Consider the following 27,468-nt stretch of genomic DNA (forward strand, 5'->3'; position numbering starts at 1 on the left):
CTGATAGCTCCTGCGTGGCCACGCAGGACTTGGTATGCAGACCTGGTGAATATGTCATCGGTTCCACCATGGAAGCTACCTTTGAGACAGGATCTTCTAGTACAAGGTCCATTCGAACATCCAAATCTAGTTTCTCTGCAGCTGACTGCTTGGAAATTGAACGCTTGATTTTATCAAAGCGTGGGTTTTCAAATTCAGTGATAGATACTCTGGTCCAAGCCAGAAAACCTGTGACTAGAAAGATTTACCATAAAATATGGAAAAAATATATCTGTTGGTATGAATCCAAGGGATTCTCCTGGAGTAAAATTAAAATTCCTAAGATTCTTTCCTTTCTCCAAGAGGGTTTGGATAAAGGGTTGTCAGCGAGTTCTCTAAAAGGACAGATTTCTGCTTTATCTGTTTTGTTACACAAACGCCTGGCAGCTGTGCCAGATGTACAAGCTTTTGTACAGGCTTTGGTCAGAATCAAGCCTGTTTACAGACCCATGACTCCTCCTTGGAGTCTAAATTTAGTTCTTTCAGTTCTTCAAGGGGTTCCGTTGGAACCTTTACATTCCATAGATATCAAGTTACTATCTTGGAAAGTTCTGTTTTTGGTTATTTCTTCTGCTAGAAGAGTTTCTGAATTATCTGCTTTGCAGTGTGATCCACCCTATCTGGTGTTCCATTCAGATAAGGTTGTTTTGCGTACCAAACCTGGTTTTCTTCCAAAAGTAGTTTCCAACAAGAATATTAACCAGGAAATAGTTGTTCCTTCTCTGTGTCCGAATCCAGTTTAAAAGAAGGAACGTTTGTTACACAATTTAGATGTGGTCTGTGCTTTAAAGTTCTATTTAGACGCAACAAAGGATTTCAGACAAACTTCAGCTTTGTTTGTTGTTTACTCTGGTAAGAGGAGAGGACAAAAAGCTACTGCTACCTCTCTTTCTTTCTGGCTGAAAAGCATCATCCGATTGGCTTATGAGACTGCCGGACGGCAGCCTCCTGAACGAATCACAGCTCACTCTACTAGGGCTGTGGCTTCAACATGGGCCTTCAAGAACGAGGCTTCTGTTGATCAGATATGTAAGGCAGCGACTTGGTCTTCTCTGCACACTTTTGCCAAATTTTACAAATTCGATACTTGTGCTCCTTCGGAGGCTATTTTTGGGAGAAAGGTTTTGCAAGCCGTGGTGCCTTCTGTTTAGGTAACCTGATTTGCTCCCTCCCTTCATCCGTGTCCTAAAGCTTTGGTATTGGTTCCCACAAGTAAGGATTACGCCGTGGACCGGACACACCAATGTTGGAGAAAACAGAATTTATGCTTACATGATAAATTTCTTTCTCCAACGGTGTGTCTGGTCCACGGCCCGCACTGGTTTTTTAATCAGGTTTGAAAAATTTCTCTATACACTACAGTCACCACGGCACCCTATAGTTTCTCCTTTTTTTTTCCTAACCGTCGGTCGAATGACTGGGGGGCGGAGCCTGGGGAGGGGCTATATGGGCAGCTTTTGCTGTGCTCTTTGCCATTTCCTGTTGGGGAAGAGAATTTTCCCACAAGTAAGGATGACGCCGTGGACCGGACACACCGTTGGAGAAAGAAATTTATCAGGTAAGCATAAATTCTGTTTTTATGTCCGTTAATACATATATACACATATAAATACATGTGTTCACATCTGTATGTATGTATGTGTATATATATATATATATATATATATATATTAAGACGTGTATGTATGTTTCTTTCTAATGGTAGTGAGAATCCACAATCCTTACTTTTGGGAATTTCATCACCTGGCCACGAGGAGGAATCAAAGACACCCTATACCAGAGTTTCAAATATCACTCCTACTTCCCCTTCTCTTTGCCCTCGTCAAGGAGAGGGCATAGATAGACATGCTGCTGAAAAACATGAAGATTTCTCCAACATTGGTGTGTCCGGTCCACGGCGTCATCCTTACTTGTGGGAATATCTCTTCCCCAACAGGAAATGGCAAAGAGTCCCAGCAAAGCTGGCCATATAGTCCCTCCTAGGCTCCGCCCACCCCAGTCATTCTCTTTGCCGTTGCACAGGCAACATCTCCACGGAGATGGTTAAGAGTATGTGGTGTTTAGTTGTAGTTTTTTTTCTACTATCAAGAGTTTGTTATTTTAAAATAGTGCTGGTATGTACTATTTACTCTGAAACAGAAAGAGATGAAGAATTCTGTTTGTGAGAGGAAGATGATTTTAGCAGACAGTAACTAAAATCCTTTGCTGTTTCCACATAGGACTGTTGAGATGAAGTAACTTCAGTTGGGGGAAACAGCAGACTTTTCTGCTTAAGGTATGACTAGCCATATTTCTAACAAGACTGTGTAATGCTGGAAGGCTGTCATTTCCCCTCATGGGGACCGGTAAGCCATTTTCTTAGTCTCAAGCAGAATAAAGGGCTTAATATGGGCTATAAAACTGGTAGACAATTTTATGGGCAAAATCGATTGCTTTATTTGGGCATTTTATACATGTTTATGCTGGTATTTCACACTTATAAACTTGGGGAACATTTTTTAACGTCAGGCACTATGTTAGACACCTTTTCCAGTCAGGAAGGGCCTTCCCATTTGTAGGCTGAGCCTCATTTTCGCGCCATTACTGCGCAGTTGTTTTTGAGAGCAAGACATGCAGATGCATGTGTGAGGACCTGAAAATAGTTGGAAAAGTTCCTAGAAGGCGTCATTTGGTATCGTATTCCCCTCTGGGCTTGGTAGAGTCGCAGCAAAGGCTGTAGCTGGGACTGTAGAGGGGTTAAAACTGTATGAAAGTCAATGTGTCTCCCCCTTCTAAATTATTGGATAATTGTGCCAAAGCGTCCAAACAAAGTAAGGACAGGACTGTCACAGATAATGAAGTTGCCCAAGATGATTCATCAAATGAAGGGAGTAGACATGGTTCTACATCATCTCCTTCTGTGTCTACACCAGTTTTGCCCACGCAGGAGGCCCCTAGTACTTCTAGCGCGCCAATGCTTATTACCATGCAACAATTGACGGCTGTAATGGATAACTCCATAGCAAATATTTTATATAAAATGCCTGCATATCAGAGAAAGCGCGATTGCTCTGTTTTAAACACTGAAGAGCAGGAGGGCGCTGATGATAATTGTTCTGTCATACCCTCACACCAATCTGAAGGGGCCATGAGGGAGGTTTTGTCAGATGGGGAAATTTCAGATTCAGGAAAAATTTCCCAACAGGCTGAACCTGATGTTGTGACATTTAAATTTAAATTAGAGCATCTCCGCGCACTTCTTAAGGAGGTGTTATCTACTCTGGATGATTGTGACAACCTGGTCATTCCAGAAAAATTATGCAAGATGGACAAGTTCCTAGAGGTTCCGGTGCACCCCGACGCTTTTCCTATACCCAAGCGGGTGGCGGACATAGTGAATAAGGAATGGGAGAAGCCCGGCATACCTTTTGTTCCCCCTCCTATATTTAAGAAATTATTTCCTATGGTCGACCCCAGAAAGGACTTATGGCAGACAGTCCCTAAGGTCGAGGGGGCAGTTTCTACTCTAAACAAGCGCACTACTATTCCTATCGAGGATAATTGTGCTTTCAAAGATCCTATGGATAAAAAATTGGAGGGTTTGCTTAAAAAGATTTTTGTACAGCAAGGTTACCTTCTTCAACCCATTTCGTGCATTGTTCCTGTCACTACAGCAGCGTGGTTCTGATTCGAGGAACTAGAAAAGTCGCTCAGTAGAGAGACTCCATATGAGGAGGTTATGGACAGAGTTCACGCACTTAAGTTGGCTAACTCTTTTATTTTAGATGCCGCTTTGCAAATAGCTAGATTAGCGGCGAAAAATTCAGGGTTTGCAATTGTGGCGCGCAGAGCGCTTTGGCTAAAGTCTTGGTCAGCGGATGTATCATCCAAGACAAAATTGCTTAATATCCCCTTCAAGGGTAAAACTCTCTTTGGGCCAGAATTGAAAGAGATTATCTCAGACATCACTGGGGGAAAGGGCCATGCCCTCCCACAAGATAGGCCTTTCAAAGCCAAGAATAAGTCTAATTTTCGTTCCTTTCGTAATTTCAGGAACGGACCGGGCTCTAATTCTGCATCCTCTAAGCATGAGGGTAATACCTCACAGACCAAACCAGCCTGGAAACCGATGCAAGGCTCGAACAAGGGTAAGCAGGCCAAGAAGCCTGCCGCTGCTAACAAAACAGCATGAAGGAGTAGCCCCCGATCCGGGACCGGATCTAGTGGGGGGCAGACTCTCTCTCTTTGCTCAGGCTTGGGCAAGAGATGTTCAGGATCCCTGGACGCTAGAAATAGTTTCTCAGGGTTATCTTCTGGAATTCAAGGAACTACCCCCAAGGGGAAGGTTCCACATGTCTCACTTATCCTCAAACCAAATAAAGAGACAGGCATTCTTACATTGTGTAGAAGACCTGTTAAAGATGGGAGTGATACACCCAGTTCAAACGGCGGAACAAGGAATGGGATTTTACTCAAATCTGTTTGTAGTTCCCAAAAAAGAGGGAACTTTCAGACCAATCCTGGATTTAAAGATCCTAAACAAATTTATCAGAGTACCATCGTTCAAGATGGAAACCATTCGAACGATTCTACCCACAATTCAGGAAGGTCAATTTATGACTACCGTGGATCTAAAGGATGCGTATCTACATATCCCTATCCACAAAGAACAACATCAGTTCCTAAGGTTCGCCTTTCTGGACAAACATTACCAGTTTGTGGCCCTCCCATTCTGGTTAGCCACTGCTCCAAGGATTTTCACAAAGGTACTCGGATCCCTTCTAGCGGTTCTAAGACCAAGGGGCATTGCAGTAGTACCGTACTTGGACGACATTCTAGTACAAGCGTCGTCTCTTTCAAAGGCAAAGGCTCACTCAGACATCGTTCTGGCCTTTCTCAGATCTCACGGGTGGAAGGTGAACATAGAAAAAAGTTCCCTGTCTCCGTCGACAAGAGTTCCCTTCTTGGGAACAATAATAGATTCCTTAGAAATTAGGATTTTCTTGACAGAAGTCAGAAAGTCAAAACTTCTAAACGCTTGTCAAGTTCTTCATTCTATTCCTCGTCCTTCCGTAGCTCAGTGCATGGAAGTAGTAGGATTGATGGTTGCAGCAATGGACATAGTTCCTTTTGCGCGAATTCATCTAAGACCATTACAACTGTGCATGCTGAAACAGTGGAATGGAGACTATACAGACTTGTCTCCAGTGATTCAAGTAGATCAGAAGACCAGAGACTCACTCCGTTGGTGGCTAACCCAGGATCACCTATCCCAGGGAATGAGCTTCCGCAGTCCAGAGTGGGTCATCGTCACGACCGACGCCAGCCTAGTGGGCTGGGGCGCGGTCTGGGAATCCCTGAAAGCTCAGGGACTGTGGTCTCGGGAAGAGTCTCTTCTCCCGATAAACATTCTGGAACTAAGAGCGATATTCAATGCTCTCAGGGCTTGGCCTCAGCTAGCAAAGGCCAGATTCATAAGATTCCAATCAGACAACATGACGACTGTTGCGTATCTCAATCATCAGGGGGGAACAAGGAGTTCCCTGGCGATGAAAGAAGTGACCAAAATAATACAATGGGCGGAGAATCACTCCTGCCACCTATCTGCGATCCACATTCCAGGTGTGGAAAACTGGGAAGCGGATTATTTGAGTCGTCAGACATTCCATCCGGGGGAGTGGGAACTCCACCCGGAGATCTTTGCCCAGTTGCGCAACTATGGGGCATTCCAGATATGGATCTGATGGCGTCTCGTCAGAACTTCAATGTTCCTTGCTACGGGTCCAGATCCAGGGATCCCAAGGCGACTCTAGTGGATGCACTAGTAGCGCCTTGGACCTTCAACCTAGCTTATGTGTTTCCACCGTTTCCTCTCATTCCCAGGCTGGTAGCCAGGATCAAACAGGAGAGGGCCTCGGTGATCTTTATAGCTCCTGCGTGGCCACGCAGGACTTGGTATGCAGACCTGGTGAATATGTCATCGGTTCCACCATGGAAGCTACCTTTGAGACAGGACCTTCTTGTTCAGGGTCCATTCGAACATCCAAATCTGGTCTCCCTCCAGCTGACGGCTTGGAGATTGAACTCTTGATTCTATCAAAGCGTGGGTTTTCAGATTCCGTGATAGATACTCTGGTTCAAGCCAGAAAAACGGTAACTAGAAAGATTTACCATAAAATATGGAAAAGATATATCTGCTGGTGTGAATCCAAGGGATTCCCATGGAATAAGATAAAGATTCCTAGGATTCTTTCCTTTCTACAAGAAGGTTTGGATAAAGGATTATCTGCGAGTTCTCTAAAAGGACAGATTTCTGCTTTATCTGTCCTACTACACAAACGACTGGCAGTTGTGCCAGATGTTCAAGCATTTGTTCAGGCTTTGGTTAGAATCAAGCCTGTTTACAGACCTTTGACTCCTCCCTGGAGTTTAAATCTAGTTCTTTCAGTTCTTCAAGGGGTTCCGTTTGAACCTTTACATTCCATAGATATTAAGTTGTTATCTTGGAAAGTTTTGTTTTTGGTTGCTATTTCTTCTGCTAGAAGAGTTTCTGAGTTATCTGCTCTACAGTGTACTCCACCCTATCTGGTGTTCCATTCAGATAAGGTTGTTTTGCGTACTAAGCCTGGTTTTTTACCAAAGGTTGTTTCCAACAAAAATATTAATCAGGAGATAGTTGTACCTTCTTTGTGTCCGAATCCAGTTTCAAAGAAGGAACGTTTGCTACACAATTTAGATGTAGTCCGTGCTCTAAAATTCTACTTAGAAGCTACAAAAGCGTTCAGACAAACTTCTTCTCTGTTTGTCGTCTATTCTGGTAAAAGGAGAGGTCAAAAAGCAACTTCTACCTCTCTTTCCTTTTGGCTTAAAAGCATCATCCGATTGGCTTATGAGACTGCCGGACAGCAGCCTCCTGAAAGAATCACAACTCACTCCACTAGGGCTGTAGCTTCCACATGGGCCTTCAAGAACGAGGCTTCTGTTGATCAGATATGTAGGGCAGCGACTTGGTCTTCACTGCACACTTTTGCCAAATTTTACAAATTTGATACTTTTGCTTCTTCGGAGGCTATTTTTGGGAGAAAGGTTTTGCAAGCCGTGGTGCCTTCCGTTTAGGTAACCTGATTTGCTCCCTCCCTTCATCCGTGTCCTAAAGCTTTGGTATTGGTTCCCACAAGTAAGGATGACGCCGTGGACCGGACACACCAATGTTGGAGAAAACAGAATTTATGCTTACCTGATAAATTACTTTCTCCAACGGTGTGTCCGGTCCACGGCCCGCCCTGGTTTTTTAATCAGGTCCGATGAATTATTTTCTCTAACTACAGTCACCACGACACCCTATGGTTTCTCCTATTTTTTCCTCCTGTCCGTCGGTCGAATGACTGGGGTGGGCGGAGCCTAGGAGGGACTATATGGCCAGCTTTGCTGGGACTCTTTGCCATTTCCTGTTGGGGAAGAGATATTCCCACAAGTAAGGATGACGCCGTGGACCGGACACACCGTTGGAGAAAGTAATTTATCAGGTAAGCATAAATTCTGTTTTCAGAATTTTTACTTCTTCAGTGGATAGTTCCTGGAAGAAAAGGAGTTAGAAGGGTATGTTCTTGTACATTATTCTTCTTCTTGTTGGATTTGAGTACAAGTTTGCCATGGGTGTAGCAGGGTAGTACCTTGACCTCCTCCTGTTTGGCCAGAATATACACCTTCTCATGTCTTTCCTATTTCTGTTTTTTATAGCTTTAGACAGATTTCTACAATGCACAGAGGAGTGGATATAACAAGGGGTAAGTACCTAACCCTGGGCTCCACACTCCCATCCTTTATTGGCACTTAGTGCTATTGGCGATTGTCATTCAGTGTCAGCACGGATAAGGGTACTGATGGCAGTGTTATGGGAGACCCTTGCACCTTGTAGGGGGGAGAAGACGAACCTCATTCAGACTCCAGTGGGGTTTTATGGGGAATGTGTGCAGGTACGGTGAGACTTATCTGCTCTTACTGTTTCTCACTGCTGCTTACTCCCTCAGTGCTCCGGTTCCTTGTCTTATTACAGAGCACTGGGGGATGCTTACAGGACACTCTAGCAACTTGGGTGGCTGAGTGGTTACTAGATGGCCAGCGCTTTTTCAACATTCAGCACTCCATATTTCACTATCGGATCGCTGTTGTAGCGTAAGCCATTAGAAACCAGCCTTGCTGAGCGGGGACCGATGGGGGCGGAGACAGTTTCGCACCACTTTAGGTCTGGCGCACTCTTTCAGGATCAGTCCTTTTCTGGAGCGGCCGCATCAGGAAAGTGTTGTGCAGTGTGTCACGGCTCTCTCCACACTGTCAGACGCTAGTACAGAAGGGGTGAGACGCATATATCAGAGCAGTGGGGTGCTTGATATATAGATTTAAATATAAATACTTATATATTCCATTATGTTGGGCACATATTTGTTTTACTAATAGCGCAATAATTTTTGGGATATTTTCACTTCACTTTACTTCACACATATGTTTGATTTCACAGGGGGTTAGTTATCCTTAGTGTAATCTGTCAGTTATTTCTTAGAGATTGAACCTGAGATTGGGACACAAGGTTCACTGTAGGTGATTCCTCAAACCTTCTTTTTCTTCATAAATGGTCCACAGCTGCATTCTTTACTTTTGGGAAATAAGAACCCCACTCCCCTCATCCCCCAGTCATTCTTTGCCTTTCGTCCCAGGAGGTTGGCAGAGAAGTGTCAGAAGTTTGTTTTGTCTCTTATGGAGGGTAGTACTCTTCGACATGGGACGGGAGTTTTAAGTAATCCTATCAGTCTCTCAGTGAGGGCCTGGATTAAAGTTAGAGTCCTGATGCAGAGAGAGTCTTTCTGCGAAACCATTCCGACTCATATTAACAGCTCCACAAGCAATCGGCATTGTCGAACTTCTCTTCACTGCCTGCTTTCTTCTCTCAAGTCCATGGCAGAGGCGCTGCTACTATTCATCACACTTGAAGGGCCGTATTTCTGTTCCACTGCATAGATTCCGGTAAGATCGTTTCATTTTACTTCATCAGAATGTACTGTAACTTATTTGTTTCCTGTAAGGTGCTATACTTATTAAGTATATATATATATATATATATATATATATATATATATAGGGCCTCATTGAGGCTCCTTTGGTATCTTGGAATCGAGGGTTAATATCTCCTGGGGGGGAATATTGAACAGGGTTTTTTTTAATCATGATTCAATCTGCCTATGTTTAGTGTTAACTGGGCTCTTGGCTTTGAACATAAAGGCATTTGGAAGTGATGCGTCCTTATGGTTGGGCCCGCTTTTTTTTTATTTACGGGGTAACCTTGTGACTGGGCGTGTTTACGTTCTGGTCTTCCATTTCCGCATTCCTGACCGTGTGGCGACTGAAAAAGTCTGCTAGTGTCTGGTTCCTAGGAGGTGGTGAATGCCCCAGCCATTGTGGGTGTCAGGTGTCGTTTAGATTTTTCTTTTATTCCATATTATTATATTCTCTATCTAGTTATGGAGGATTCTGATGCTGAGACTGTTCAAGTTTCAGATTCAGATTCTTCGACTTGTGAAGAATGCGAATTTGCCCTGTTGACACAGGTCAATCAATTATGTTCGATATGCCGTATTAGAGCGCCTTGTTCCTCAGGCTCGGGGAATCAAGGGACCGCTGAGCCATCCGCCTCTGGGGGTTCTGTCCTCCGAGAAGCGAGTTCCCTACCGTTCCCTACTACGACACATGCGGTTAACCCAGATTATGTTTATCCCTCCTTGCACAGCGGCTTGTTCCCCCTGGAGGTCGCAGCACGTTTTCGCTTTCACATATTCTTGGCGATTATGCGTCTGCAAAGTCCAGACGTTTATTTGCGTTTGTGCTCATGCCCTATTGTACCGGGTCTCCCGACCTTGGGTGGGCCTATACAGTTCCCTGCGGGTGTAGCTGTCCCTGAGTGTTGTGCCTTTCGTTACAGAATAGCGCGCCTTTGCGTTTTACTCAGACATGTTTTTGAGTTATTAGAGGACCTTATCCTTAACAGATACAGGAATCCACAATATTCTTCTTCGAATTGCTCACCTCATTAGACATGAGGGGATGGCGTCATCTCCTGATTGACGATTTATTGAGATCCTTTCCAGTTTTGTTGGAAGATCAGGGTTCCGTTTGGCTTGTCCTGCGGGCATGCCTGTTTCTTCTTGGGCGTTAACCTACGGGTTGCCTTATATTTTCTTTTATCCGGTTAGGATATCTTTTATTTTTTTGATTATATGTTTCCTTCGGGAACTTTCTCTGGGATCGATCCTCGTTGTTTACTTCTGCAGAAGTTTGTTACGGGACACATTAGTCGTATGTTTGTCTGTTATTCTCTTTTCCTTTGAGGGAGGATTTAGGCAGCTTGACAGTTATGACCCTGTCTGCAGGCTGGTCTTGCTTAGGTTCCGTTTTTCTGTCTCGTGGCTTGTTCAGACATGTGGCGCCTGTTCTGTCAGGCTGGTTGAGGTGCAGAGTGCTCACTTTATTATTTGTGTTTTCTTGTTTTTCATTTTAAAAGTTTCAGCTAAACATTCTAAAGAGGACTTGTGAGTCCGTGGGGCAGAGGGATTTTCAGTCCTTTTTCTCCTTCAAGCTGGTTGACTGGGTCAGTGGGTTCCGCTGCGTCACTCTCTCTTGCTTCCGATACTCTCGGGACCTAGAGTGTTCTTCCTCACGTGAGAGGATTTGGGGCTTAGGGCCTCCTTACTGCTGTCTTGAGCGGTTTGGCCTTTCCGAGGCTCTGAGAATTGTTCCATGGTCCTTTTGGGAGACCTGGTTTTCCTTTTGGGAGATGGTTGTCCGCTTTTTGAGGACATTGGAGTCTCCTTAAAATGGGCTCTGCTTAGGGTTCTTCCCCGGAGATGGGGATGATCCGCATACTTTTTTCATGTGATCCTCTGACTCGTGTTGGAGGTGATGTGGAAACTAGCCTTGCCTTGTCCTCGCTTGCTTTGTCATCTTGTGGTGGTTCGAACGCCCATGGGCTCTCGGGTCTTGATTCGAGATACCTTAGCTCCTTTGGAGTTCTGGACTTCGGCAGGGGGTGGTCTCTTGCTTGGGTAAGGACTTGCGAGGTGTTCTCATTATCCGGGTTATTCTGGATATTGCATTAATATCTCCCTGTGGGTCTGTTTTTTATATCAGACGGGGGGTTTGAGTTTCTGGGATATTGTTTGTTTTTAAACAATCGGGGGCTCTGACCTGTCATTGCCCTAGTTCTTCTGGTTGCTGAGGCTTTTGCTCAGTGTTTTCCCTTGTGGTTCCCGTTGCGGGTTGTTACCGGACTTTTCAGACTCTAGGGCGGGTTCAGGGTTCTCCACTTCCTGGGAACTTGGACTATGACTTTTGGTCTGGCTAGTTGACCTGGTCACGGTTGGCCGATGCTCATTGGGCTTGCCTTATGCTTATTGAACGGTTTCCCTTGGACAGTTACCTGAAGTAACCTGATGGCTCGCAGTTCTGCAAGCGTAGGGTTTGCAGGGTATCCGCTGCAGCTATTGCACCTTGTTTGGATACTAGCAGGGTATTTTCTAAAGGGGATTGCTTCCAAGTTCACCGGCATTGGAGATTGCTCACTTGTTTAGCCTGTGACCTTGTGTCTCGTGGGCAGGTGCTCTGTATTGATGGCCCTTTTTTCCTAGGAGGACTTGTTCTCCTTCTTACGGAGGTGTGGTCCTTGTCTTAGGGCTTCTCCTGGTTTCAGGAGGTGGAACAGAGGTTTTAACCTGTGTTAAAGAGAGGCATGCACTCTGGGTTGTACTGTTCTATTTGGGGCCTTGTCGGCCTTGTCGATTGTCTCTAAGGCACCCGAGCTCTGTTGGAATGGTTGCGGCCATTCTTCCGCTCTTTTGTGAGCTGGTGTTGGGGTTCTTTTGTTTCCCTGTTTTCAGACCTGACGACGCTTGGGCTGGTCCGACTTGGAGTAGGTTCTGTGATCGTTGTTCATCTTCAGGGGTGCAGTGGGCCTTGTTGAGGTTCTGTGCTTCTCCCTTTTTGAGACCTATGTGTTGGTCTGGCGGCTTAGAATGGCTGGAGCATACTCTCTGTCTTGGAGTCTTTTGCAATCTGATATCTAGTTTGGCCGCCTTTTACTTTTAGCAAGTATTTTCTTTATGTGTCATCCTGATTATGTCTGCATGTCTTGCCTCAGGTGTTTCTCGTCTGCTACACATATTATGTGTTGAATACTTCTGTATTCTAAGCTCTGACGTTTTGAGTACTCCGTCTTCAGTTGTCTTTTTAGGTGCTTTTGCACGATGTTGAGAGGAACATTTTCTCTGTTCTGATGCCCGGTCCTGAACCTTGTGGTTTTTGTTTGGTCTAGGCGTTGCCTCCCCTTGTTTGTCAGGACCCATTTGTTTGTCAGGACCCAGCTCGCTCTGGGAGTTCTTCCTTTTTTTGGAATTTGTGGTGACCTTTTCAGTTTCCCTTTGTTATTTTCCTTGTCCTATCCCTTTGGGGGGTTTTTGGGCTGGTTTTGCCTTCGCTAGTGAGAGGTGTGTGGTTGGGGACCGCCTGCTGGGTGACGGTGTCTCCTGGAGGACTGTTGGCTCAGTTGAGTCTGATTTTGCGGTCTCTAGCTAGGCTGTCCTTGGGGCCTTTTCTTTTAAATGTTTCTCGGCTTTGGAAAAAGCAGAGTTTTTTTGGGTAGCGGTTTCAGGCCTGGTGCCTTCAGAATGGGCCGCCTCTTGTACCCTCCCGTCTTGGCATTCAGTGCCCTCTATAGCTTGGGTTTTGTTTTCCCAAAAGTAATGAATGCAGCTGTGGACTCCTTCCATTTATGAAGAAAAACATAAATTATGCTTACCTGATAATTTTTTTTCCCATCAGACGGAAAGAGTCCACAGCTCCCCACCCGTATTTTTTAGGTGGGGCGTCTGTATTTTTATTCTTCTGATATTTTTTCTACTGTTCCTTGTTCCTCGGCAGAATGACTGGGGATGAGGGGAGTGGGAGGAGTATTTAAGACTTTGGCTGGGGTATCTTTGCCTCCTCCTCCTGGTGGCCAGGTTCTTATTTCCCAAAAGTAATTATCAGGTAAGCATAATTTATGTTTTTCCACTAGATAAGTGTTTATTATGTAAATCAGGTACAGTTTGCCCCCCGGCAAAACTTTGTGGCTCTTGTTTATCAACACTTCTAAGGAACAGGGTCCATCTGTTAAGGTGACCTCTCTGTCAGTAAATACTGTACAGGATGGTGTAACAAACTTTTCTCCACAGTTCAGAGTAGAATTGCAGTCAGTATTTACTGAAGCTATTGCGGCGCTACTACCTGCAAGTAAACGCAAGGAAAAGCATATTTCTTCCAGTTCTTCTTCTAACTTCAGTACTGTTGTTAGCTCCAAAATTATTTGGCAATCTCAGACTTCTGATTTAGACAAGTCTTCCTTGGACTCTGATGGACAGGTTTCCTTAAACACCTCTTCTGAAAAGTCAGACAAGAAGTCAGAGAAGGTAACTTTCCAGTTTTAGATGGATCACCTAAGATTCCTGCTTAAATAAGTTTTAAGAACTTTAGAGGTTCATGATAAACCAGCTGAAGTTAAACCTGCACAGAAATTAGACATTATTTTCAAACCCAAGGCCAAGGCTCCTAAACTCTTCCTATCCCTTCTTTGGTATCTGAGATTATGTCTGAGTGGGATAAACCATGAGTTCCCTTCTCATCTTCTCCTAATTTTAAAAAACTTTTTTCTTTTCCTGATTCCAGTCTGCAATTATGAGGGTATGTGCCCAAAGTAGACAGTGCTGTTTCTACATTAGATAAGAGAACTACAATCTCCCTTAGAAGATAGGACCTCTTTTAATGACCCTATGGATAGAAAGTATCTGAGAATGACCTTTTTACAGAGTGGACTGCTCTTCACACTCTCAGTATGCATTGCGGCGGTAGTTGGTGCGGCCACTTTTGGTATGACTCCCTGTCTCAATAGGCTCTGTAGAATCATCCTTGGAGGAGATTCAGGAGTGAATTAAATTCTTAAAATCAGCAAATTTCTTTATCTGTGATGCTGTGATTCAGATTATTCAAAATTTACTGCTTTGGCAGTCTTAGCTAGAAGGGGGCTCTGGTTGAAATCTTGGTCTGTGGACATGGTTTCTAAACCTAGGCTCTTGTCATTACCATTTAAGGTAAGGTCTTTTTGGTCTAGGATTGGATTCTATTAATTTAAAATGTGACAGGGGAGTAAAGGTGCCTTTTTACCTCAGGATAAAAAACTAAACCCAAGGGTAGGCCTGGGTGCATTTTCATTCCTCTAGACAAAAAAAGATACAGAGATCTAATTCTTCCCACAGGATGGAGTCCTCAAGGCCTACATGGAATTCAAATCCAGTGTGATCCAAGAACAAACAGTTCAAGAAACCCTCAGAGACCAAGTTAACATGAAGGTGTGGCCCCCAATCTGGACCTAGCTCTGGTAGGGGGCATATTGAGCCTTTTTCAGGAGGATGGGCTCGATCTGTTCAGGACCCATGGGTCATGAATATTGTATCTCAGAGTTACAGAATAGGTTTCAGGTCAAGTCCTCCTCAGGAAAGATTTGTACTGTCTTACGTGTCAAAAAGACCAGAAAGGAAGGTTGCTGGTGCAAGTTCCGTTCGTTTATCAAAATCTTAAGTCTCTCAACTTAACTGCGTGGAGATGTAACACTTAATTTTATCTCAGAGAGGATTCTCTGAATCTGTGTTTGATACTTTAATTCAGGCTCATAAGCCTGTTACTATAAGGAACGATTATAAAGTCTGGAAGTTCAAGTCACGGTTTTACCTGGCATTCTGTAAGAATCCCACTGATTTTACAATTTCTTCAGGAAGGTCTAAACAAGGGTCTATCAGCTAGTTCTCTTAAGGATCAGATTTCTGCCATTTTGATTCTTTTATATAGAAAATTAGCCAGTTTGCCTGATATTCAGTCCTTTGTTCAGTCTCTTGTTCAGATTAGACCGGTTGTTAAGCCAATTTCTCCTTCGTGGAATCTCAATTTAGTTCTCAGGATTTTATAATCTCCTCTATTTGAGCCAATGCTCTCATTGAATATTAAGATTTTATCTTAGAAGGTTTTGTTTCTTTTGGCAATCTCTTCAGCAAGAAGAGTTTCAGAATTATCTTCTCTTTCTTCTGAACCTCAATATTTGATTTATCATCAAGATAAGGCTGTTACGTACCATGGTAGAGTTCTTGCCAAAGGTAGTTTCAGTTGAGAACATTAATAGTGAGATTATTGTTCCTTCTCTCTGTCCACATCCAAAGTCTTCAAAGGAAAGACTTTTGCATAATTTGGATGTTGTCAGGGCTTTGAAATCCTATTTAGAACCTACTAAGGAATTTTGCCTAGCCGATTCACTGCTCACTCTAGTCGTTCTGTTTCAACTTCCTGGACTTTTAAGAACAAGACTTCTGCAGAACAGATTTGCAAGACTGCTACTTTTATCAAATTCTATCATTTTGATGTTTTTGCCTTGGCTGAGGCAGATTTTGGAAGGAGGGTTCTTCAGGCGGTAGTTCCTCATAAATGAGGGCCTGACTTTTTTTTTTTTTTATCCCACCCATATTTTCTTTGACTCCACAGCTTGGGTATTGATTACCAAAAGTCAGGATCATGGACTCTCACTGCCATTAGAAAGAACACATAATTTATTCTTACCTGATAAATTAATTTCTTGGTATTAAGAGTCCATGAGCCCACCCATAAATTTTTTTCTGGTGGTGGTAGTCCTAGTTTGTAGGAGGGATATTTGAAACTCTTGTTTAGGGTGTCTTTGCCTCCTCCTGGTGGCAGGCCAGGTGATGTAAAAAGTAAGGATTGTGGACTGTCATTACCAAGAAAGAAATTAATTTATCAGTTAATAATAATGTATGCATCTATGTTAAAGCCCTTTGCCTGCCTTTTTTTCTAACACCTGATATCTCATATCTTTAAGCCCTTATAACTTTTTATGCAATATTTTTTGTAATATTTGTTTTGTGGTAAACCCAATGCGCTCAAACACCCGCGATAAATCCCTTTTCACTCACGCGCAACTGTTAACATCCCACTCGTAATCTGACCTGCAATGGGGTTTGCGTGAGAGTAGGGTGGGTTGTATTTTTCACTTTTTTTGCTCTATTGACTTCTATTGGGGAATATGTTCACGTGTTATGATATTCAAACTTTGAATTTTGCGCACATCGATTTAGCAGGCGAATTATAATTTTTTACTTTCAACTTGTAAACAAGTTAAATACCACTACACTTGCGATCAGACCCTCTATTATTTATATACATCTGTCTGAACATTTTTGAGTACAGTACAATATTTGTTTTAGACTACATACCATTGTAATCTTTCTCTCTGTAGGACATCTGAAGACACATCACTGTTGTTCCTAAAAGAGATTTATCAAATGTTGGGAGTCGACATGGATCAGCCACTGCCATAACGTCTCTCAAAACAGCCTTTCAGTGGAGATTTTAAAAAGGGATTTTTACAGTAAGTACAACAACAACAAAAACTAAGTATAATGAGTAGAGAGAGGCTGGAAAAACATTGCCTACTATTATTACAACAGTAATTAGCAACATTGGATTATATATTATGCAAATGAGAAAGGTGTCAAAGATGTATAAATTCAGATACCTGACTGGTTAAATTATGCAGCTTTGCAATATGCTACCAATTGTCTAACACTGTCTAATCTGATTACAGCTCTAACTCATTCCCAGTCTTACCCAGTCATGCACACTTTACAGAAACTTTAAGAAAAGCAAAACACATAACCTCACCTCTATCCCATGCCTCCCAAATACATACACACCTTTCACTTGTACACTATGGATCTCTCACTCTGTCTGCAACAAACTTACAACCAATCACAACCTGTTTGTTTCTAACGCTTTCACTCTATTAGCAATTACCGAAACCTGGCTATCTTCTTGTGACACTGTTTCCTTTGCTGCTCTCACGCATGATTGTTTCCACTTAAACCATACCCATAGGCCAGGCTGCTCTCCCCCCTCCTGCACCTATTAGTACCAGCCTCCACTTCCATCTCTTTCCTTCTCCTCCTTTGAGGTCCACTGCATTCGCCTGTTCTCCCCCCTCTCTCTCTGAGTGGCAGTCATCTATCTCCTCCTGGACCAACCTGTCAATTCCTTGACAACTTTGAAGCCTGGCTTCCTCACTTTCTCTCTACGAATGTACCCAAGCTAATACTTAGGGTCTTCAACATCCCCATTGACAACCGATCTGCCCTTCTGCCTCTAAACTATAACTCACATCCTCCTTTCGTCTCTCACAATCCAACCTATTTCCTACTCACCGTGACAGACACTCTATTGACCTGTTATTCTTTTACCTCTGTTCTATATCTGACTTCACCTGTTGCCCTTTTCCCATTTCAGATCACCACCTGCTCACGTATAATCTTAATGCAACGACTAAACCCACTTCTTCATCTCCCCCCCTGCTCCTGTCGAAAATCCTCATACTTTCACTTTAACCTGTCCTAATCTTGCTACAGCCCACTATAACAAAACTCTCTCCTCTGAACTAGACACTCTTACTCCTCCCCAATTACGCAAAATCTCTCGCCGTCAGTTACAGCCCTGGCACTCTGGCAAACTATCTACTTGCAAAAATGCTCCCACACTGCTGAGCATGTCTGGAGGAAATTTAGCTCTGAACCTGATTTCATCCACTATAAGTTCATTCTTTGCTCATACACATCTGCCCTTCACTCAGCCAAGCAAACCTACTTCTCTTCTATCTACTCTTTCCTCAAACCCTAAACGACTCTTCTCTCTCCTCTACCCACCTACACTGACCCCTCCTTCTGTCTTTAGTGCTCAAGATCTGGCAGACTACTTTTTTTTTAAATTGTATTTATTTCCAACAGTGAGTACATTCAGATTTAGTGTTGATCATTCCACCGCGCAGGGTGTTTGAGACAGATTATCATAGCAATATAAAGAATACCTATAAGTAAGAAAAAATTCCAAACATTTGATCATACATTTTTTTACCAGTGATTACAGTGTTTGCTAAACGTGGCTGGTGCACTCACCATTGGGGTTTTATTGTTATAATTATAACTAATCTACTAAAGTAAATTAAGATGAGCTAAACTAAACTGAACTAAACTCGACTCAACTCAACAGGGCTAAATGCATAATGTCCGGAGTAGTATTTGCATTACCTTCGTGTGATCACTTTTACACAGAGATATTGAAGAGTGGTAAAGGCGGGAGAAACTGTATAGACATTATGTTATACTGTGTACTCAAAGTGGCAGGTCTAGTGCGCTAGCAAATAATGGGAAAGTATACAGATCTATGTCTCACAAGAAGATGATATTAATGAGTTTAGTGGGGAGGTGACTATTACGGTTCTCAGACCTTCCAGAGTAAACTACACATTTCACAAACTATATGGTGCTTTTTTTTTTCAGTCGAGTTCACTAACTACCCGCCCTATATTTAACAAAGATACCATATGATGCCCCTACTTAACTAAATTAAAATTAAAATAAAACTAGGCTACCCTAAACTAAAAATGCAAAAACAAACATTACCCTTCTTACCTAATATTGTCCAGACATTACTATGTCTACTAGGTCCTAAAGTGCTAATCAGGATTATAAAGCAATAACCTTGCAAAACATCAAAAACAGCAGACAGAGAGCAGGAAGAATTATAGTCTCTGCGTGATGGTAAACTGGTATTATGACTTATGATACACATCAACCAGATATTTAATCTAGGAGGTTTATCCTGCATGAATAGTATAAACACTGTTGCCCTGTCTAGTATTGTCTACGTAAGAGTTATAATGCTTGTAAGTAGTGGGGTTCATACACATTGTGGTCTGCGTGGCTATAGACTATATTTCATAAAAATCAGCTGTGTTTTATTGACCCGGTTCCCTGTGTTTCATGGCCCCAAGTTAGAACATGTCATATGTCATCTCCTACTAGCAGTGAAATATCCCAGCTACGTGGGAAACAAGTACTGGTGTATAATAAAGGAGAAACAGAAGCATATTCATTGACTAATATAAGCAATCCGGCATTAAGCAAACAGGCAGTAGTTCATGCAGCCATGAAGAACACACTGGCCATTAAAAAGCAGGAGATTCGGGTTAGAGATGTACAAAATTGGATCGGGAGACACCAAGACTCATATCGGATAGTAAGTCAGCCAGCTACCATTGCATTGTTCTAATGTCCATAAGTGCAGCATTAAGATGTGTACATTACTCATCACAAAGTCGGTCATATTGCTGGAAGAAACTCGGTCAAGGTATATAAAGAGTAAGGGCAATATAAACAGATCAAACTTGAACATGAAACAGCAACCAATATTTCCTAAATTGGCCACAAACACAGAGAAACCGTGGCTTCTCAACAATCAAGCTGGACAGAATAGATAGATTACCCTATTCCAGCACGAGTTCGATGAAAATCGTTGCAGTTCAGTGGCGCACAACTCATCCACAGGGGACAACAGCCGCCATGATGCTTTCCACAATCAGAGGGATAGATATTAAGTCTTGCAACGATGTGTGGAGCCCATGCAGGAACAGCGTACTGCAGCATTCTGACCCAGGAGAACTCCTGTGAAGTCGTGGTATAAGTGGCTCCTGTGGCTATAGCTGCAATCAGGTGCACACGCAATGATATTATCGAGCTCCCCTCTAGTGTTGCAATATCAGGGATATCCAGAGTGTATTCTCTCGCGTTAGGCTCCGCTCCGTTGTATATAGCTTCTATATGAGGCGGAACTCTGCATTGGTTTACTTCAGGCCGCACATTGGCGGTCCACGTGGTGTCACACTGAGAGCCGCAGTCCAGTAGGGGTTGATACTGAGAGGTTGTTCTAATGGGCCACAGGGAGACTGCCAGTAGCGGTGTTATTGTCCCATGTACAGCATCAGGCTTTGTGGGATTCGATTTCTCCGTTGCCTGAACAGCATCTCTCAATCTTCCATAGCTTACAAATAGTTGCTCAAACTTAGGCAGGAAGACAGAGGATATCTGGTTAACTATGTCCCCTGCTAAGTCCATTGTTCCACAATCCCTTATGAGTTTTATTTTCATGAACTGACTTCCAGGGAAGAAGCGATTGAAAGGCTTCTATCTGCCAGAGGTTCCCGGACAGCTTGCCTGTCAAGGGAGTTGCAGATGGCGAAGAAAAAGGCAAATTTGCAGATATTAAATGAGGGTTTCTGCAGAGCTAAAAGTTCTTGCTGCCATCTTCTAGGTCCGCCCACCGGAAGTCCTGGCAGACTACTTTTTAAACAAACACATACTGTCCAAAGCAACATCCCGACACAAGCAATTTGCCAACTCCACCCCAGTCACCCCTCACCCAATGCATCTTCCCTCCAACCACCAAGAATGAAGTTTGTTCTTTACTATCTTCCTCATGCCTCACTACCTGCCTGCTCAACCCTATCCCTTCCAACCTAATGCCGTTTTTATCTTCTACTTTCACTCCTGCTCTAACTCACATCTTCAGCCTATCCCTCTCTAGTGGTTCATTCCCATCTTCTGCAAAGATCACTCCAATACTCAAAAAACCCATTCACAGCAGAATTAGATTAAAAATTCTCACCCTGACCTGCAAAGCCCTTACAAATGCCACTCCCCACTTCCTATCCTCATTAATTAACAAATATACTCCAATGACCTGCTCCTCGCATCTTTGATTATCACCTCTTCCCATGCTAGACTGCAGGACTTCTCTCATGCAGCACCTACCCTCTGGATCACTTTCCCTCACGCTGTCAGATTTTCTCCTAATCTGCCGTCATTTAAACGCTCCCTGAAGACATTTTTGTTCAGGGAAGCCTACCACCCATCTCAGTAACAAATTAATTTCACTTACCTAATAATTGCCCTCATCTTCTCTGTATTAACATCATTCTCACTCTTGCGGTGCTCACCCTCCCACTCTTCCAGATTGTAAGTTCCCTCGGAATACGGCCCTCCATTCCTCCTACATCTGTTTGTTACATTTTGTCTTGTCTCTTACAAGTTTTTTTTTTGTTTGTTTTTTATCTTTGTTTTATTTAAATGAATTGTACGCATGGTCAGCGCTGCAGAATATGTTGGCACTTTATAAATAAAGTATAATAATAATAGCCCAGTTTTAGTGCTGTTAGATTTGTTATATTACTATAAGGTACCTGCTGTATTAGCCCAATTCTAAAGGTTTTAGATTATTAGTGGCAGGATAAATGTTGCACACAAGTGAAAAGGGGTTTATCTTGTCTGTTTGCGCTCATTAAATTCTTCGCTTGAAGTTGAAAGTAAATGAGATTAATGTTAATGCGACCTCAGAGCTCTGGTTAACTGTTTTGCAAAATAAAAAAAGGTCACAAAACACATAAAAAATGCAGTACTACTCTCATAATAACACAGTCTAATAAAAATGATTAAACAAAAATATTACACATGAAAGTTATAAGGTTTAAAGATATGAGGTCTCATGATATGTTTGTATGTATATGTGTGTGTGTGTGTGTGTGTATACATATGTTTATATGTATTTACAGACATATATACACAGATAAACATAGAAATATATATATATATATATATATATATATATATATATATATATATATATAAGTGCATTGGAACCCTTTGAAGTTAAGTAGTTAAAAACATGAAAAAACAAGCTGTAAAGTGCTCTCTTATTTCAGTGCTCAGATAGTGTCGCAAATCATTATCTCCATTCAGAGGGTTTCATATTAAACTGTATTCAGCCAATTACAGATATGCGAAGAGGAAAATCTGTCTATGTTGTACACATGCTTAATCTATCTCTTGGATGAATTGATAGCATGTCAGAACATGTGCCATGACAAATATGGTGGCATGCCCATTTTTTCTCTATTATGTTGGATACACACAGCTAATTCTTCAGATATGGTGTATTAGTAATTAGTAGGCTTTAAAAGGTAACTTAGCCTAGTGGGCTCTGGCATTGAAGTCTTCTACTTTGCTACAGCCTCTGATCCTGTTCCTGCTATTGTGTCTGTTTAACGGTTGATGACTTGTTTGCCTGTTTTTCGACTCTGCTTCATGAATCCTGACTCTGCTTCTAGTTTTGGTTTGTGGCTTCTGATCCCAACCTACCCAACCTTGCCTTTGCCTTGTCCCTTGTAACTTCTATATGTAGCCCTAGCACCTAAACTTAGGGGTATAATCCAACCCAACCAGGGTCATTGTCTTATCCAGCCAGGGTCCACAGTTTTAAAAAAGGTGCTGTCTTTATTCCTTCTAACCCCAGAGGTACCTGCTCCTGCCACTCCAGATGTACTTGCCTCCTGCCACTCCAGAGGTACTTGCCTCCTGCCAGCTCCAGGAGTACTTGCCTCCTACCAACTCCAAAGGTACTTGCCTTCTGCCAGCTCCAGAGATACTTGCCTCCTGCCAACTTCAGAGATACTGTCTTCTGTCCGCTCAAGAGGTACTTGCCTCCTGCCAGCTCCAAAAGCATCTGACAAAGTCAGCTTTCCTAAATCACTGCCTGCATTCTTGTGGTACAAGTTACAGCCTGCCTTTCTGTGGTAACAGCCACAGTCTGCCATCCTAAGACAACAATCACAGACTGTCATCCTGAAGTATCAGTTGCAGCCTGCCTTACCGTATCTATGCCAGTTCCTGAATTTTTACTGTGTTTACTCTAGAGACTACTCTGTGCCTGATACTGCCCAGTATCTGTGTCTCAGCTTCTACCAATGCTACCTGTTTTCTTTTTTTAAACAGGAAGAGTCCACATCTGCATTCATTACTTTTGGGAATTCAGAACCTGGCCACCAGGAGGCAAAGACACCCCAGCTGAAGGCTTAAATACCTCCCCATCATTCCCCAGTCATTCTTTGCCTTTCATCACAGGAGGTTGGCAGAGAAGTGTCAGAAGTTCGAGTTAAGTCTCTTATGGTGGGTAGTACTCTTCGAAATGGGAAATGGGAATCCGAAGATGCAGGGAGAGTTTTTCTGTGAAACCATCCCCACTCATATTAACAGCTCTTTGGCAATCGGCGTTCACGAGTTTCACTGCCTGAGTTTGTTTATTTAAGTCCATGTCAGAAGTGAGGCTACTATCTGTCACACTTGAAGGGCCATGTTCCTGTTCCACTACGTAGATTCTGGTAAGATTGTTTCATTTTACTTCATTATGTGAATGTGATGTTAACGTAAAGGTAGGGTCCCAGTGGGACTCCTTTTAGCTTCAAATAAGGAATCATGGGTTAATATCCCCTAAGGGGGGTTATTGAACAGGGGGGACTTTAATCATGTTTATGTGGTTCTATCTGATAATGTGTAGTAATACTTTAGGCTCATGGCTTTTCATAACATTAACGGCCTTATCGTCATTTGGCACAATCTTTGGATTTGCACGCTATTTTATGACTTACACTATGCAGCTCATGACCGGGTGTGGTTACGTTGCTTTTTCACTTCCCTATACTGACTGTGTGGCGACAGAGAGAGTCTAAGGCTCGTGGGTTTTCTGGTTCACAGGAGGTGGTGAGTGCCCCAGCCATTGGGGATGTAAAGAAGGTGTTAGTTACCGTTGTTATTTTTGTAATCCCATGATGGAGGATTTTGACTTTTTAGACACGGATGTCTCCGATTCGGAGAATGCGTCTTGTAAAGAATATGAAATGGCCCGGGTTATCCATGCCCATCAGTTATGTTCCGATTGCCTTTCCAGAGTACTCTCTTCTCCGATTCACGGTCCTCAGAGTGCGCTGAGCCATCCGCCCCCGAGGATGCTAGGTCCTGCGAGCTGCGTGTCCCAGAAACTTCCTTTGCTACGCATGCAGGTGTCCCTTTGGTCTTTACTCCTTCTCCGGAAGGTGGTCTGTTTCCTACAGAGGTTACGGCACGGTTCCGAATGGCCATATCTGCTGCCTTGGCGCATTTGTATCTCCTGGGGAAGCGGGGGCCTCTGAGGCTTCAGGGGCCCCAACCTTGGGGCCGGACTCATTTGTCGATCTGGCAAGGGATAATTTTGCTTTCCACTATAGGTTGGCACGTCTCGGTGTCCTACTAAGACATGTTTTGGCGTTGCTAGAGGATCCCAGTCCTAGTGGGCTTAGGGATTCGAGGCCTTAGATGCCGGATGACAACCTGGATAGACGGTTAGGGATGAAGCTAATCTTCTTGTCGTCTCCATTTTTTCTTTATTTTATGTATCGGTTCCAGTTCTGAGCTTGGGTGAAGGGGGCCTTCTGATTGGCTGGTCCAGTTGGACGTAACCTTTTTTCTCTTGGGCGTTCACCCGCGGATGCTGCCTTACTTTTAATTTTGATCCGGATAGGATGCATTTGATTTCATTTGTATAAAGCTCATGGATATAACTTTCATGGAGATCGTTCTTTCTCTGGAACTAATACTTGCGATTTTGTGGTCACATGGGCACTTCCTCCGAAGTTGTGCACTTTGGTTAAGTCCGAGGTTATGTTTCTAGTTCATATTATCGAGCCTTCGGGACAATTTTTCTTGGACCTTAGACAGATTCTGGGTTGCTCTTGTACCAGGCAGGTACTGGTTGGGCGCTGTCTACTGTTTCTTTGGTTCATGTCACCTTGGTGGTGCTGATTAGCCTGTCGGCTTTAAAAAAAAAAAAAAAAAAAGAGGTATCTCTTAAGGCCTAGTGTTATGGATTCCGGACTCGGATCCTACAACAAAGTTTAGGGCCTGGGGCATAGATCTTACGCTTCTGGTAGGAAGGTTGTGTTCTCCGATATAAGTTGGGTTTTTCTGCGATATGAGCATGACCGACTTTTTCAGATGTAATTGTGGTTTCTAGGGTCCCTGGGGATGTGATTGATTTCCGGAGGTTTAGTATCTGAATAGTGGACGATTTGTGTCTTCACTTACGGTATCTCCGGATGACGACTTTTGTAGCCTAGTCGCATTCTTTTGCGGTGGCGATGTTTTCTTCCCTCCCATCTTGGGTTGGGTCAATTTTTATGGAAGAGCAGACATGTCCTTCTTCTTTGTCTTAGTGTTTCATTTGCTCTAGTGCGTGGAGTGCAAGGGTCTCCCTGCCATTCTACCAGGAGCTGCAAGGCTCCCGTTGTTATTCTATTTCAAGGATGTCGGGAGACTGATCCTGCAGGGATCTCTGGAGACTTTCGTCTTCTCCAGATAAAAACTGCCCCTTGTCATACCAGGGTCTTTTGACTCTCGAGTGCTACTTGTCAATCTTATTGCAGATCTAGCCTTCAGGCTTGATGGTAGGCGGTCTGGGGTCAGTTAGTCTTTTTGCTTGTCTGAGGTCAGGAAGCTGACCTTTGGCCTTTCAGCGTGGGGTCAGGTCATCTGGCCTGTCTACATGGATTACCTTGTGATCCAAGGGTGCTGGTGGCCCTTTCCTAAACTAGTTCTTTTCAGACTCTTGGGTTTGTGGCTGTTGCTAGGTACTTTACATCGTATGACTTTAGATGGCGGAAGGCTCTGTCTGGGTGCACTCCTAACCATAGGAGGTAGTTTATGGGTTCCTCAGGGGCTTCAGATCTTTGGATCGGTTCCGTTTTTTGAGGACTCCGGCATAGGACCATGTCTCTTGCCTGGGAAGGGTTTGGTTCCACGACGTGTCCCTTTGGAGGGAGCGGGGGTTTTCCGACTCTTATGAGATATTAATGTCATCCTGAGACTTCAGTTTGAGATTTTCTGACGGGTCCCTACTTGTCTGCTGGGACATCTGATGATTCCTAGTAGGCTCCAGTTGTTATCCAACTGGGCTAACAATATTGGCCGAGGGTTGGCCTCTAGTAGGCTGTTTTCCGTGGTTTAATCTTCTTCTCACCTAGGGTGGGGAAGGGATGTTTACGTGTGCTCCTTAGTTGGAGGTATCTCAGTATATGTAAAGGGCTCCTGGGTCCTTATTTTTCTTGCCTCATAGGATTTTTCCCCTGTTTTGCGTTCTCTGTATCACGGAATTGATTTCTGGTATCGGAATGCTGTGGGTCAGAGTGCTTTCTTCCTTTGAGGAGTGTTCTTTCTTATGGAAGGCTGCAGTATAGGGGTCCTTGGACCCGAGCATGAGTTCCTGTCATGGTTCAGGGTAGCATGATCATTTTTTTTAGTAGTGGTTAGAGTTCTACTCTGGGGCTTTGATGCCTCGTAGCTCCGTCCTTTTTTTTCTTCCGAAGGTCTGAGACTCTTGTCTACAAAAGGTCTTTCACTAGCCTTGGAGCTGGGACCGTTATCCTGGAAGGAAGGTCGGGATCAGTCTGCTTTGCAGCATGGACCGTTGACTTCGTTGGGGGGACTTTTAGTGCCCATCTCTCTACTGGCGGCAGCTGTTGCCGGGATGGATCGCTCCTTGGATTCCGGGATTTTCTGGTTGGGAGCTGTTGTTGAGATTTTTCAGCACATTTCAGTGGGATGAGTCCCACGATGGCTTAAGATAGCTTTGTTGCCCGTAGAAGGGTTATCGCGAGTTTGCCTTAGGTGGCTCTGTGCCCTCTTGGAAAGCTCTTTTTAAGCTGCTGACAGTTTTCCTGTCTCTGCTTGTCTTTACTTAACCTGACGGGTCTTGTCCTGCCTAGGTTAGATTTTCTGGATCACCATAGTTGGTATGGTGCTGTGTCAGGAATGAGGGTGGCCGTCTGGTCATCTTAGTGACTTTTTTTCCTGACTATGGCCCTATCTTCTGGTCCTTGTCCTCCTAGGGAGTTTGTTCCCTGGACAGTGGGCCTGTAGCAACCTCAAGTTGCTCTATGTTAGTTATATCTTTTGGATATCTCATGGGGCCTCTATTCTCCCTTTCGGGGGTAGATAGAGAGTTTGACCAGTTTTCTTAATTTAAGTCTGTTTTGGATGGTCCTTCGGATCTACTGTGTTCCTCTAATCGCCCTCTCAGGGGTTGATAGAGGTTTTTCGGTTTTGGACTGTTGGAGTTGAGTGCCGCAGGGCTGACTCCTTGAAGGCCTTTTGCTCAGCAGACTCTGGGTGGTCTCTAGCACGGCTTTGCAGGTTGTGTAACTGATGAGTGGTTCCCCTGGCTCCAGTTTTTCCCTTGTCGTTATAAGTTTTTTGTAGGGTGTCGGGTGATTTCAGGCTGTGGTGCCTTTCAAAGGACCTGCCTTTTTTGTACCCACCCTTAGTTTGCATTCAGTGTCCTCTAGCTTGGGTATTGTTTTCCCAAAAGTAATGAATGCAGCTATGGACTCTTCCTGTTTAAGAAGAAAAACTTAAATTATGCTTACCTGATAATTTTCTTTTCTTCTGACAGGAAGAGTCCACAGCTCCCGCCCGTGCTTTATCTATGGGGCAGCAGTACATTTTTTTCTTCTGGCACCTTTTTTCACCCTGATATTTCTCCTACTGTTCCTTGTTTCCTTGGCAGAATGACTGGGGATGAGGGAAGTGGGGGAGGTATTTGAAGCCTTCGGCTGGGGTGTCTTTG

The 27,468-nt window shown here is 43.6% G+C and overlaps 1 protein-coding gene across 1 annotated transcript in view; it reads left to right on the forward strand.

Annotated features, from left to right (window-relative positions):
- Positions 1-27,468, forward strand: part of DDHD2 (DDHD domain containing 2) — a 658,501-nt gene that overhangs the window by 601,933 nt on the left and 29,100 nt on the right. The window contains exon 17 of the mRNA XM_053718087.1: positions 16,394-16,525. Within this exon, the coding sequence (XP_053574062.1) occupies positions 16,394-16,475 (82 nt within the window). The 3' untranslated portion in view covers positions 16,476-16,525. The remainder of the gene's footprint in view (positions 1-16,393; positions 16,526-27,468) is intronic.

Source organism: Bombina bombina, chromosome 6, assembly GCF_027579735.1.
Source record: "Bombina bombina isolate aBomBom1 chromosome 6, aBomBom1.pri, whole genome shotgun sequence".
Classification (NCBI taxonomy): Eukaryota; Metazoa; Chordata; class Amphibia; order Anura; family Bombinatoridae; genus Bombina; species Bombina bombina.